The sequence below is a fragment of the Euleptes europaea genome, chromosome 11 (genome assembly GCF_029931775.1).
Source record: "Euleptes europaea isolate rEulEur1 chromosome 11, rEulEur1.hap1, whole genome shotgun sequence".
Classification (NCBI taxonomy): domain Eukaryota; kingdom Metazoa; phylum Chordata; class Lepidosauria; order Squamata; family Sphaerodactylidae; genus Euleptes; species Euleptes europaea.
The window spans coordinates 5,400,195-5,415,121 of NC_079322.1; the positions used below are offsets into that span (position 1 = coordinate 5,400,195).

At 43.7% G+C, this 14,927-nt stretch overlaps 1 protein-coding gene across 1 annotated transcript in view; it reads right to left on the bottom strand.

The window, feature by feature from the left end:
- The window catches only part of LOC130484760 (transmembrane protease serine 11A-like), a 37,742-nt gene that overhangs the window by 11,898 nt on the left and 10,917 nt on the right, over nucleotides 1-14,927 (bottom strand). The window contains exon 3 of the mRNA XM_056857845.1: nucleotides 2,945-3,108. Coding sequence (XP_056713823.1) covers nucleotides 2,945-3,108 — 164 coding nt within the window. The remainder of the gene's footprint in view (nucleotides 1-2,944; nucleotides 3,109-14,927) is intronic.

The following is a 14,927-nucleotide window of genomic DNA, read 5'->3' on the forward strand; positions in this document are numbered from 1 at the left end:
CTCTGATTTCACCATACTCAAGATGTCAATACTTCTTCCAGACTTGCGTAAGGAACCTCATCAGTTTGTCAAATATTCTTTGATTGGCACTTGTGTTGGTCATTGCCCGGATGGGGTGCATTCTTTTACAGTGAGTGTCCGACCTGAGCCAGCAGCTCCTGGGAGTGAGAGGTGACAGAAGAAAGGACTTCTTACTTTTGCTTAGGCTACCCTATGAGAAGCTGGAAAAGGGGGGCCCATTCACGTGGCCATTTAGGGGAGGGGCTGTGGCTCAGTGGCAGAGCATCTGCTTGGCATGCAGAAGGTCCCAGGTTCAAACCCCAGTGGCATCTCCAGTGAAAGGGACTAGGCAGATAGGTGATGTGAAAGACCTCTGCCTGAGACCCTGGAGAGCCGCTGCAAGTCTGAGTAGACAATACTGACTTTGATGGACCAAGAGTCTGATTCAGTAGAAGGTAGCTTCATGTGTTCATGTGCCATGTGTCTAGGACACACACCTTCTCAAACACAAGCAGGAAAATAAGCGAATGAAAAATCCATGGGGGAAAAGCAACTGCTGCTGCTGACAGGTGGTAAGCAAGAACCACCAGGTCCTACATCACCACCAGTGGCATCACACTCACTAGAAGAAAGAGAGCCAGGCTGGTGAGCGAGGGGCCTGAAGTGGCCCGGCAATGGGTGGAGAGAATCCAGCTCACATGAACACATGGAGCTGCCTCCTACTGAAGCCGACCATCGGTATGGCCTACTCAGACTGGCAGTGGCTGTCTAGGGTCTTGGGGGGTGGGGGGGTCTTTCACATCACCTACCACCTACCACCTGATGCTTTTAACTGGGGATCCTGGGGATTGAACCTGGGACCTTCTGCATGCCAAGCAGATGCTGTACCAGTCACAACTCACTTTTTGTAATAAACTAAGACCATACCTTGCTGTGCTTGATTCACAAACAGGACATGGATAAACAAATGCAGCTGCCCCCGAACATCTCATCCCAATCTGCCCTTCATAATGACAGATGCTCCTGTCGTGTTCAGCCCTGTTATTAGTGAGGCAACTTTTTGAGTGAATGCTATTGTAATGCCAGCAGTATTGTACTACACCCCTGAAGATGGAATTTAAAGCCGTGTCCGTGTTCTCTTTTGCATTGCTACAGCATCACCCTGCCCACCCCCCACCCCCGCCTCCTCTCCTCGAGGGCCACAGGAGCAGCCCGGCTCTTCCTCCGTGGCAGCTGCGTTTCCTGGGCAAACCAGCCCTGGGCTCCTTTAAAGCCTCATGAAAGGCGACATGGTTTTTCTCCCTCTCCCATAATACTAGAACGCGGGGTCATCTGCTAAAGCTGGAGGGTGAGAGATTCAAAACAGATAAAAGGAAGTACTTCTTCACACAATGCATAGTTAAATGGTGGAACTCCCTGCCCCAGGATGTGGTGGTGGCTGCCAACTAGGAAGGCTTTAAGAGGAAAGTGGACATGTTCATGGAGGAGAGGGGTATTCATGGCTACTAGTCAAAATGAGTACTAGCCATGATGCAGACCTATTCTCTCCAGGATCAGAGAAGCATGCCTGTTACATTAGGTGCTGTGGAACAGAGGCAGGATGGTGCTGCTGCAGTCGTCTTGTTTGGTGGCTTCCTGGAGGCACCTGGTTGGCCACTGTGTGAACAGACTGCTGGACTTGATGGGCCTGGGTCTGATCCAGCAGGGGCTTTTCTTATGTTCTTAGTGAATGACAGAGGTGGTTGGGTGCCTGGCCCCGCCTTCCCTTTCTGCACCTCTGCTTCCTCTGCTTCCTCAGAGGGCCTCTCCTCTGACCTCTGCTCTGGGCTGAGAGGGGCCGGGGCCCATGGCTGAGTGGCTTTCCACAAGCTATTCAAAGCAAAATAATTCAGGAGGGGTTTCTGCACAGGTCATGGGGTTGCACTGTGCAAAGTGGCTCACAAACATACTTGGAGACTATGGCCTATCCTGCTGGATATAGCTTACTGTAAGGAGGATCCGATTATGTGATTTTGGCACTTCTTAATGTTTCTTGTTAATACTTATGGCATGTTTCAGTATTGTCTTTTAGATTTCTGGCTGGTTTTAGACTTCTACAATCTTAATGCATTGATTATTGAATGTCCCACTTGGTTGATTCTGCTGACTCACTATGTGTAATCCACCTTGAGTCCCTGTGAGAAAGGTGGACTATAAATCACATAAATAAAACAAACAAACAACTAAATACATAACTTTTCTTACCTTTAATGTGTGTTAAAATAGCTTAACAGAGGATTTCCCAATGTGGTGCCCACGGGAACCAGAGGCCCACCCCTGGCAAACCCTGTGAGATGTGTGTGTGTGTGGGGGGGGGAATCCGGACCATCAGCATCATTCCAATGCAGTGACAATTATTCCCCCCCCCCCCGCCCCATTTTGCTGAGCAGGCTCTTGGAGCTGCTGCACAGGGCAAGCTTTCTAAAGACTGAGGAATGTCTGTAATACTCAAGAGATGCGGACGTCCTCCCCTTATTGTTGTCCAATTAGCTGTTCACTGGCTGCAAAACCACTTTTAGAAAAAGTCAAGAAATAAATCTCAGTCTGCTTCTTGCGTAAGGGTTGGAGCCTGGGCCCAGCTGGAACCTCCCCAGATGTACAGCATCACATAGAGGGCTAGACGGGGAGATCGTTTAATTGACATTCTCAGTCATTAGTTATATCAGCATCTTAGTGTTACCTAAGCAGCAACAAGGAGTGTGATTCAGAACAAAATATAGCTGCCTGATAAGGGCCATTGCTCCACTGAGATCAATCCACAGTTCTCATCTGCTCAAAGCCTTTACAAAGCTGGCAGGGTCAAGGAGGCAAATCTGTCCAACACAACATGCAAACTACAATGCAAACTGGTCAAGCCCTGGCCGGGGACAAATCCCAATTGTTGGTAAAGACTCAAAAGACTTGCCTTGCAGGGAGGAAGAGGAGAGGTCGATGCGTCCAGAGGCAGGGTATAACCTCACCCTCTGGTTCAGAACCCTGCTGATCAGCTGCCGAAGCACCAGGTCGTTATCAGCAGAAGAAAAGAGGAACATCAGCACAACTTGCACGACCACTCCTCCTGTGTTTGGGCTGAAAGACAACCAAACCACACATTCAACATGAACTGGTTAGCTTGTGCCGGCGCACCCAGATTTTCTGCCACTTGATTTATCAGTGGAAGTACAAAAAGGGAAGCAGGAGCATGATCATACCATGGGGCCAATACACCTAAAGGACCATCTATCCCGGAGTATTCCCATTTGGGTTGCCAACATCCAGGTGGGCCTGGAGATCTTGTGGAATGAATAACATTCAAATCACAAGATGTCATAGTCCTGCTGTATCCTGCATTGTTCAGGCCGCACCTGGAATTCTGTGTGCAGTTCTGGAGGCCTCACTTCAACAAGGTTGTGGACAGAATGGAGCAGGTGCAGAGCAGGTGCAAAGAATGGAGAAGGAGGATCAGGGGCCTGGAGACCCAGCCCTATGAGGAAAGGCTGAAGGAGTTGGGAATGTTTAGTCTGGCGAAGAGGAGGTTGAGGGGTGATACGATTGCTCTCTTTAAACATCCGAAGGGCTGTCACTTAGAGAAGGGCAGGAAGCGTTTCCTGGCAGCAGAGGATAGGACTCACAATAAATTACAGGTGGAAAGGTACTGGCTGGACATTGTGGGGGGGAATTCACAAGCAAGCATAGTTCATCAGTGGAATCAGCTGCCTAGGGAGGTGGAACCAACCTGGGAACCAACCTGAAAAGCCAACTGGTTGGCTGCGGAGGTCCAGCTGAGGTTCTTTTCTAACCTTCCTAGCTGTGTTGGAGAGAACCAGTGGTCGAAAGAGTTGTCATTTGATCAAGCCGCAGGGGAAGGAAAGAATGCATGCATGGAGCTTGGCCACAGGGGTTGCAGGCGTACATAACTGGAAAACACGGCTTCATCTGTACATCCAGTAGTTTCTCAATTAATTTACTGGACAGAAAGGGGAAATACTGGACTGTCCAGTTCAGAACCAGACACCTGGCAACCCTATCCTGCGCTGGCAAGCCCTCCAGCACCTTACTTAAAGGCTGGTCTGCAAATGTGCAAGAGGGGAAGGGTTAGGCTTCCCTTGGCCGCCTCCCTTCCCCCACACAGTGTCTGGAGCTTTTCGTGCCCACTGGCGCTCAGAGATTTTATGTTCAAGGTACTGGAGCCACACTGGCCCAGTAGAGCTCTGGCATTTCCTGTGGGCTGTCCTCTTCTTGTGAGCCTCAAAAGGGATGTGGCTTTCTGTATGTCCACCCCGGCCCTTCTCTTCCTTTTGTCTGATATGACCACTTTTCAGCTGGCAGTCTGCTGGCCTGGAGGTCCTGGCCCTCCTCCTCAGGTCCAGGAAGTGTAGGCCAGGAACATCGGCACCCAACAGCCTTCCAGGATGCCCTTGAGCTCCACTGAGTACAGAGGCGGCTCAGGCAACTCCGTAAAATCTAGATAAAGGATATAGAAGCTTACCTTCTATGAAATACTACTAAAGCTTATCATAGCCATACAGAACAGCCTCAGTTTGGTTACTTGAACACTTAAGGAACTCTATCATTTCTATAAAGAAAAGGACAACTAGTTTACAGATACATCCCCAAAGGGAATATATTATTTGCCCAGGGTATTCCTCAAGAACAAGTCAAGTCAGACTAACTGTACCTCCTCTTTTGAGAAAGTTACTACCTTGTTGGATCAAGAGAATGCTGTTGACATAGTTTATTTAGACTTCAGCAAGTCTTTTGATAAGGTTCTACATGAGATTCTTGTTGACAAGTTGGTAAAATGTGGTTTGGATCCTATTACTGTAAGGTGGATCTGTAACTGGTTCACAGGTTGCACCCAAAGAAGAGAGGAGAGGAGTGACAAGTGGAGTGCCTCAGGAATCGGTCCTGGGCCCTGTGTTGTTCAACATCTTTATAAATGACTTGGATGAAGGAGTAGAGGGGATGCTCATTACATTTGCAGATGATACTAAATTGGGAGAGTTAGCAAATACAGTAGAGGATAATCAAGCTACAGGATGATCTTGGCAGGCTGGAAAACTAGGCTACAACTAACGAAATGAATTGCAACAGAGATAAATGTAAATTTCTGCATTTAATTAGAAAAAAATTAATGTACAATTATAGAATGAGGGAGACTTGTCTTGGCAGCAATACATGCAAAAAGGATCTAGGGAGTAGACCATACAATGAACATGAGTCAGTAGTGTGATGCAGTAGCAAAAAAGGCAAATGTGATTTTGGGCTATATCAACAAAAGTATAGTGTCCAGATCACATGAAGTGATAGTATCCTTTTACTCTGCTCTGGTTAGACCTCACTTGGAGTATTGTGTTCAGTATTGGGCACAATCATTTCAGAAAGATGTTGACAAACTGGAACATGTCCAGAGGAGGGCAACGAAGATGGTGAGGAGTCTGGAGACCAAGTCCTATGTGGAAAGGTTGAAGGAGCTGGGTAAGTTTAGCCTGGAAAGGAGTCGACTGAAAGGCAATATGACAGTCATTTTCAAGTATTTGAGGGGCTGTCATATAGAGGATGGTGTGGAGTTGTTTCTGTTGCCCCAGAAGGTCGGACCAGAACCAACGGGTTGAAATTAAATGAAAAGAGTTTCCGTCTAGACATTAGGAATAATTTTCTAACCGTTAGAGCGGTTCCTCAGTGGAACAGGCTTCCTCGGGAGGTGGTGAGCTCTCCTTCCCTGGAGATTTTTAAGCAGAGGCTAGATGGCCATCTGACAGCAAGGCTGATCATGAGAGGGAGGGCACCTGGGGTTATTCAGGTTAGGGCTGAGTTTTAATAGCAGTTGCATAGGGAGGTTAGGTTTGTCTTCGTTGACTTAAAGAGTGGGACACGTGGCAATCAAACCCAACCACCCCATCTTCCTAAAGTCAATTGACACCCCATCATGTCACCCTAAGGTGATTTAATCAGAATGCCAAGCAGACCATTCCTTTCTTTATCTGCACCCATCCCAGAAATCAATCAGTATTCAAGAGAATATCCCAGGCATTCTCTTGGATCCTTACAACTCATCAAGCCTCTCCTATCTTATTGTTGGAACCCCAGAAAAGCAATAAATTCTTTGTCTCTGGCTTTCCTGCCAGTTTACCTCATACCCCCTCAGGACCCATTGGGGAGTATTCATATTGGTCCTTTGGCCATTCCTAATGTGTGTGGTGGATCTGTACATTACAACCCCACTTGTGGGGGGGGCTCTTTTCATTACTCCCAGAAAAGCTGGTCGTTTTCCCTCTTTGGCGCTGCTTTCCCTGGACATCCCTTTAAGACTAGTAAATATCACCCATCTCTGAAACCATATCCAACTTCCATTCTTTTTCTCTTGGCTCTTGTATGATTTGTGTGTGTGTGTCCATTGCATGAAAATATATTCCTTATTATTTTATTCTTTAATAAAACCCATTTAATTGTGCAACTGCCTGCTCATTTGAGAGTTTTCCCCAGGACTATCCTGGTATACACCGGTTATCGATCCCACTTACCCCCTCTCGCTGCTTGTCTCCTCAGCTAATTCCCCCAACTAAAGTGGAGTGCAACCCCCTTTTCAGGACAGGCTGACTCAGTCTGCAAGCTGTATACTGGCTGATTAGGGTGGCAACCAGCAGGAGGTGGAGGCGCAGGGGAAAAGGGGGTGCCATCAGATTCCCTGACCCTGGCAGGAACTTGGCAGTCTATGTCCAACTGATTTTTTTTTTAATATTTTGTAACCCATCTTGAGTCTCCGCAAGAAAGGCAGACTATGAATGAAGTAAATAAATAAATAAAATGCAGTGCAAGATAAGCAGATACAACAGGATGCTACAAAAGTACTGCTGAACTAACTGACATATGTAAGGGGCAGGAGATGCAAGACATTAGCACCTCTAATGAATGAGGAATCCCAGGTCCTTCTTAAGACTGGGGGGGGGGAGGGTAAACAAGCTTGAGTATATTAATGAATTCTAATTCAGCAATTTCATGTTAGATTCTCTTCCCTGCCCACTGCATTTCTGTTGTGAATATCAGAGCATCATGCTGATGGATGCACACTTCTGTGCATCTGATGAACTGAGCTTGGACTCATAAAAGCCTTTGCTGGAATATATTTTGTTACTCTTATTCTAAATTACAACATCATATAATTCAAATAAAGGTTCTGTTTATACCTGTTTATATGCAATGCAAAATTTCATCTCTAACATTCTCATATGACCCTATTCCAATATGAAGAACTGTCTTGAACTGATTGTTTCCTTTCCCACACATGTCGATATTCAGTAATTTTTGTCCATGTCCAGACCATACCTTATGAACTCAGATGTCTGTACTAGGTAATCTGTTTTATTTCTAGAACTGCACTAATAATATTCTTGCTGCTGTAGATACTTAAGATATTTGGTTCAACCGTCAGTAATCGTGAATAGGTTTTTTTAAAATTCAGATATGCTTATTTCTTGCTGTCTGCACTCTGCAGAGCGAAGTTTACAGTCAGTTATCACTTTACCATCTTCCCAGTAGCATTCAAAATAGGCTAGTGGCATAAGGCCAGCTCACACACCACATACTCGTAATTCCTTGACTGCAATCTTAGGTAATGAGTTGCATGTACGGATGAGCCCTCACAGATCAATCATTTTGGAAAGAACTTTCATGCTACCTAACATCAATGCAGCGCTACCATGCTTAGTAGAGACAGTTCTCACTTTCTGCTTTGAGCATTTAAGTGCTGAACAATCAAGTGGGGAGGAACCAAGAGATGCACATGAATGCAACAGCCAGTCTGCCACAAGGGTAAAAGGTACAGGTAGTCCCCCTGTGCAAGCGACGGGTCATTACTGACTCATGGGGTGACGTCACATCATGACATTTACTAAAACCAACTTCCGTCGGGATTGAACTCAGGTCGTGAGCAGAGCTTTGACTGCAGTACAGCAGCTAACCACTCTGCGCCATGGGGCTCTTTGTGCCACAAGGGACACACCTGAGGAGCTTAAAAGGCCGCTCCAAATATCTGTTCCCAAAGGTTGTTTTTGAATCTGAACCATCAGCCAGCAAATTATCAGCTAAAATAAATATTACCCCTCCATCTACATATGTAATTATCTTGCTGCCTTTATGATGGGTGTTATCATCCCAGGTGCTCCCTCTCCCCTGCCCCACCCTTTCTTCTTGTGCTGCACCGCACAGATTAAGTCAGCTCTTGCATGCATCCCTCCCTAGACACCACAAAGCATCCTGTCCCCTTTTAATGAGCCTCTGCCTCAAGGCTGGCTAGGAGTGAGCCAGGGCCAAGTAGGTGATGCGCCCTTCCCTTCCACTAAAGTGTTTCTTAAGGTTTTGTTACCGAGTACAGTTAAGATGCTTTCTGCAGGAAGCAATGCACACTAGGTAAAGTAATTTAGGGGAAAAGGAAAATGAAAACTCCAGAAGACAGCAGTAGCTGGACAAACACTTGTCAGGGATGCTCCAGGCTGATTCTGCAATAAGCAGGGGGTTGGACTAGATAGCCTGTATGACCCCTTCCAGCTCTATGATTCTATAAAAAGAAGACTACATTCTTTATTCCCGATATGTTTCAAGAGTAACCCTGTCTCAAGCAATAAGAGTCTACAAAACTAACATCCATTTGAAGGGAGGAGAAAAAATGGCGGCTAACCCAGCTTGTTAATACGGCGTCTTGTAAGTTTTCAGTTATAATTGTTTCTTTTAGAGTATTTACATGGTTATTTGAAGCTGTTATCTGATAGCTGCTGCTATTGAAAACAATACGTAGTTTACTGGCCTTTAGAAAACAGTGACCTTGAGATTCTGAGAGATGAGCCATGAGCTCGAAAGAAGCTAGCAATGGAGAGCTGTTAATTAATGCCACTGTAGGCGGTTTGTGACTCCAAAACTACTGTGAATTATTGTGAGCCCTGCTGCCAAGATTTTGGGAAGTTGCATATTGTAGATACAGCATTTTACAATGGTTAAAAAACATGGCCATACTTCCCAAAAATCAAATATTTATCCACCTCAAAAACAAGCAAAAATCAGAGAATTTACAGCTCCCCAGTGGTTAAAGGAACAATCTCCAAGAGTCGTTAGAAAGTAACAGATTTGCCAGCCTTGTTTCTGATGTCCCTGCTCCCTCAAGTTCTTCAATTGAGAACAACTTTTTGTTACGAGATTGACATTCCTTTGGGAAAAGTAACTGATAAAAGAAAAGTGTTTAATAACATTTATTTATTTATTTTAGTATTGGGACCAGGTTGCCTATCTATAACCATGGTTTTCTTGGTCAGGGACTATGGTAGGTTTATCAATACATTATAAATATACTGAATGGTCCTGGGAATAATAGTTCTTATCCAGGATTTGATCCTGAATGAAAAGGCCAGTGGTCAGTATGCCACTGGCTTTAAATGCCAGATAATAGACATCTCAGTTTTTTCAAGTGCGCCAGCCAATGCTCTTCATAGTCTCTGTACCAAATCTGATATAGTCCATTTGCTGCAAGATCTTCACAGTAAATAACACATAAGTTTTAATTTTTATTTATGTGTTACTGTTTCCCAAATTTTATTGTTGTCAACTCTAGTGTGGTATTATTTGTTTATATTTTATATTTTTTAAATAAAATTTAAAAAAAATATACTTGGCCAGAAAAAACTAACATCTGTTCAAAAATGAGGATCGAAAACAAAGACAACAGACTTAAACTGGCTTTGGCAATCCGATTCTTCTCTTGGATACACACCTTGGTGGGCGGGGTTTGTGTGTGTCAGCAAAGCTGAGAGCAAAACTGCAAGGGCTCTAGTCTGTGCCAAGAGTCTAAACTAGCAGAGTCACTCAAGGCGAAATGGTCAAAGCTGAGACACCAGACTAACTTTCACACTTGCTGAATAATGCACTTTAAACTCAGTTCAACAATTGTTTGCAATTGGATTTTGCCATTTCACACATTACAATCCAGTTGCAAAGTGCATTGGAAGTGGATTGAAGATACATTATTCAGTGTGTGTGAAAGTGCTGATGCATCCACCCCCTTCAAGAATCAACGGCCACATCAGCTGGAGAGAACGGACGCCAGTGGTGATGGGGCCAGAGCAATCTTTGAAGGGTAGCTACTGGGCAGCAGCAGTTGGAGAAGGTGACACTGGAGAGGTTAAAGACTGTGAAAAGAATAAAGCAGAAAGAAAACACCAAACAACCAGAGACAAAATGTAATCTGAATAACATTCCTGAAAAGTTTAAAGACCATGAAAAGAATAGATTTGCATTAGTAAGTTCAACTGAACATGAACCAGAAGAAGTATGGACTGAAACCAGAGACGTTATCAAGGAAGTATTGCACAAAGACTATTCCTGTAGCCAAAAGAAAGGAAAACCACAACGGATGACTAATGAAAAAATATACACAATAAGCAGACATAGAATTAGAATTCCAAATGCAGCTTTTCAGCGACTTGCACACAGAAACAAAGTGAACTATGAATGACCAGTACAAAGAAATAGAACTACAAGGAAGGGCAAACAAGTGATCTGTTCCACAAGATCCAGGAAATTAAAGGGAAATTTGAACCACGGCTAGGCATACTGAAAGAGCAACATGGAAATACATTATCTGATTGGGGAAAAAATAAAAAAAATATGGGAATGATACACTAAAGAACTGTACAGAAGACTTGAAAAGACGACAGATTCCTTTAAAGAAGAATCATTTGATGAAGAACCTGCAACTTTTGAAAGAGAAGTGAAAGCTGCACTCAGAACAACTGGGAGAAACAAATCACCAGGAATAGATGGCATATCAATAGAGCACAAAACCCAGTCACATTTTAAGAACAGCAACCTTGGTTAAGCTGATTTGGGCCCGCAGCCTCCTTCTGTTATGTCCGGCGTAATAGAGCCCTCTTTCAAGACTTCTAAGCCAGCTACTGTCAAACCATTTTATGTCTGCAGGTGATTCTGCATTAATGTCAGGGCATTGTGCTTCTTCCAGATTAAAGGCAATGCCTCTGGGATTGTGTCATGCCAGGTGACATGAAAATTACCAACAAAGATGGTGGTTAATGACTTATGTCAGGTGCTGCCTTGTTGTCCCCTGGACTATGATTGTGAAAAGAAGAAAGTTAGAAAGCAAAACATCCAGTGTGTGCATGACAGGAAAGGAGAGGGATACTGTTAATGCAAGGAATTATTGATTTTGGACACTGAACCACACGTTAAAACACTGCATCCAGATTCATAACATGGGATAGAATAAATACTGGTATATGCTCCACCCCATGTTCAATTCCTTGAACATGCACTTCACACAGGGACAAACCGCTGTGTGTGTCACTGAGAGCCCCCTGGAGGAGACTCAGCCAATCAAAACTCCCTGGAGAATGAACATAGGGATGATCGATCATATAGGGATGATCAATCTGCCCAGCTGGAAAGAGTCCTGAAACAATGTAGGTATAGTGATATAGAAATGCTTATTATTGTTATCAGTCTGGCTTGCCCAACATTACAGGCTAGTTTAATAATTTTATATTTCCTGTCTTGTTTTACTGTGGAAGCCAGGAGGTCTGCTTATGAACAGATCCACAAAAGGCTTATGAACAAGATCACTAAGGGATGCACAATCCAGTTTGTGCAGCAACTCAAATGAAGTGGTTTTGTTTTCCTGGCAAAGTGTTTTCAAAGGTTTCTAAGGTGATCAGCTGAACACACAACACAGTAAATGCCCATTTCACAAATGGTTGTTGGTATCCACCCACTGCCAGTGTTACAACAGGGTTTTGCCGAGTCATTTGACGGTAGTTTTACATACCTCACTTTGACAAGCTGTGAGCCTCTGTACTTATGTGTTAAAATGGAATTGTGAAATGTCTCATACATCTGTTGGAAGAAAAGAAAGCACTTTTAGCAAGAAAAGTTGGGGTCAGTCAAGGAACACTTACTCTTATAAAAGCTGCAACAAGGTTTGCGTCATATCACGTAGCTCATCAATGTCCTTCAGAAAACCTAAGAACTCAGTTCACCTGCAATAGGATTCTACCCACCCACCTCTGCCTCACCTGCTACAAGCAGAGGCAGGGCTGGCTCCAGTTTTGCTTGAGCAATAGCATATAACTGGGGCCCCTTTCCCCTTTGGTACAGCCCCTTTTGCCTCTAGCCACACCCCTTCCATTTGACCCCCACCTTTGGGACCACCTTTTCTTCTTCACCCACTCCCTTTTCCATTTCCGTTTGCTTACTCTGAGATCATACACAATTTTGCTTTCTTAGTTATTTTTATTACTTTGTAAAAAACCAGAGAGAAGAAAATGCGTCTTCTATTATTTTATTTGGGGCTCTATTCAATAAAATTGGAATTGTTTGTGTAAAAGCCATATCAAAATTGTTCTGGAGGAGCCTCGGACTAAGGGCGAAAACGCATGGTTGTTTTAGCCTCCTTTATTCCGTTTCAGCCAGGATCGAACACATGCGTTTCGCCGAACATTCAATCCTAGCTGAATCCTGGCTGAAACAGGGAATAAAGGAGGCTAAAGCGACAGTGCGTTTTCGCCCTAAGAGACTGCAGAAAGGTTTCTCCGCTGTCAACACAGAGAGTGACGAGGCCAGTCCATATTCTTCCAAAATGCTTAAACAGATGAACAATCCCAACATCCTGAAGATTTTCTGGAACTGCCCGACAGAGAGAAGGGAATTTTATCACTCAACACAGCATCAAAGGACCAAAGAAGCCATAAACATGTTTAAAATTGAGAAATGCATCACTTGGTGTGTGTTTTTAAAAGCAAGAATTGCATCCTTGATGCTGCTAAAATCCTCCAACAATATTACAATCCAGGTCTTTAATTGTTGGTTTTAAACATTTTTTTTAATTGTTTATTATCTTGTTTTAACTGGTAATTGGCCTTGAGGGCCCTCATTAGGTACAAAGATATCTGTTTTGCCTTTGTGTACCTGTTTGGTACATAAGAGGTGCACCATGGGGAAACACCTTTATTGCATTAATTAGAGTGGTAATTGCAGCAAAAACGAATTTGACAGTATCTGCTCCAACATGTAGCACCCCAAGATGGCTGAGATGTCAGGGTCAGTTTTGGCAAATGCTGTAAGACCACTTCCCAGCATTTTGTTGCTCCAGAAAAGAACAAAAACAAATAAATGTGATGGGATATCACCCCCCAAAATCATTTGCTTCACCAGAACTGTCTGCAGCATGCATCAACGCAAGATTCTGGACGGGGAAAGCAAGATACAAAGAAAGTCTGAGGATTTTTTCCCTAGAACAATGGCTTGCTCTTCTTTGGCACTATTATCATAGCATCGTCCACAAACATTGTGTGTGTAAAGTGCCAATTTATGGCAAACCCAGCAGGAGCCTCTTAAGGCAAGTGGGAAGCAGAAGTGGACTTGTGGGGCATCCCCCAGCAAGGCTTCTGTCTGACCATTGGAGATTCAATTGGCTGTTCAGATTTTTAAAAACGTTGCTTTGGCAGCAGCTGCTATAGCAGCATGAGGATCTTCAGTCTGTGACTGAAGGCAAGCTATAGCGGCCATTTTTTGGCTGACTCCACCTCCTGCAGCCATCATTTTGTGGCTGAGTCCACCACGCTGTGTCAGAAGTCCAGAGGTGTCCTGCAGGCTCAAAAGGGTTGGGGACCCCTGCCCTATGAATTAATGACCTCCAAAATGTCCTGTAATTGACAGTCTTGCCAACTGAAGGCTGTGGCATTCTTTACTGAATCAATCCATTTCATCCTGGGCCTCTTTTCACTCTGCCTTCAACATTTCCTAGCATTATTGTCTTTTTCAGCAAGTCTTGTCTTCTTATGATATGACCAAAGTATGGTAGCCTCAGTTGTCATTTTATCTTCTAGCAAAAATTCAGGCTTGATTTAATCTAGAACCCACTTATTTGTATCTTGGGCGGTCCGCTTATTTGTATCTTTAGCATAAAAGTTTTCTTCAACATCACATTTCAAATTAATCAGGTTTTTTTGTCAACTTTCTCCATTGTCCAGCTTTCACATCCATACATGGTAATGGAGAATACCATAGTATGGAGTATCTTGATCTTGGTCTCCCCTGACACTTCCTTACACTTAAGGATCTTTTCTAGCTCCTTCATGGCTGCCCTTCCAAGTTTCAGTCTTTTTTTTATTTCTCAGTTGCAGTTTCTATTTTCACTGAAGACTGACACAAGGAACAGAAAATCTTGAACAATTTCAATTTCTTCATTCTCAAACATAAAGCTGAGTGACTCCTCCACAGTCTTTATTAATTTGTTTGTTTGTTTCGATTTCTAGCCTGCCCTCATTCCCCAGCCAAGCCGGGTTCAGGGTGGGTATCAACAGAATAATAAAAATAAAACCATAATACATCTATGATTAAACCAATTAAAATCATACAATAATTGTTAATTAATATGACAAGATGGCATCTGTTCAACTATGATCGCCGCTGAAAGGCCCGATAGAGCAGAAGGTGCCCCACCTATTTAATAGAAGAATAGATTAATTGAAAGTGGGGGAGATAGGGAGGCCAGCACAGATTTGTCTTCTTGATGTCCACCTGTAATTCTGCTTTGGCACTTTCTCCTTTAATCTTCATCAGTAGTCACATCAAGTCTTCACTATTTTTTGCCAGCAATGTGGTGTCATCTGCATATCTTAAATTGTTAATGTTCCTTCCACTAATTTTCACTCCACCATCATCTAAATCTAAGCCAGCTTTCCTTATGATATATTCTGCATATAAACAGATGAGGAAAAAATACAACATTGTCTGACACCTTTGCCAACTGGAAACCATTCTGTTTCCTCATATTCCGAGAAATGTTTTTGAACAAATCGATTATTCTTTCATCTCTTCAGTGTATTATTCTTCAGTGTATTGTTTCCATC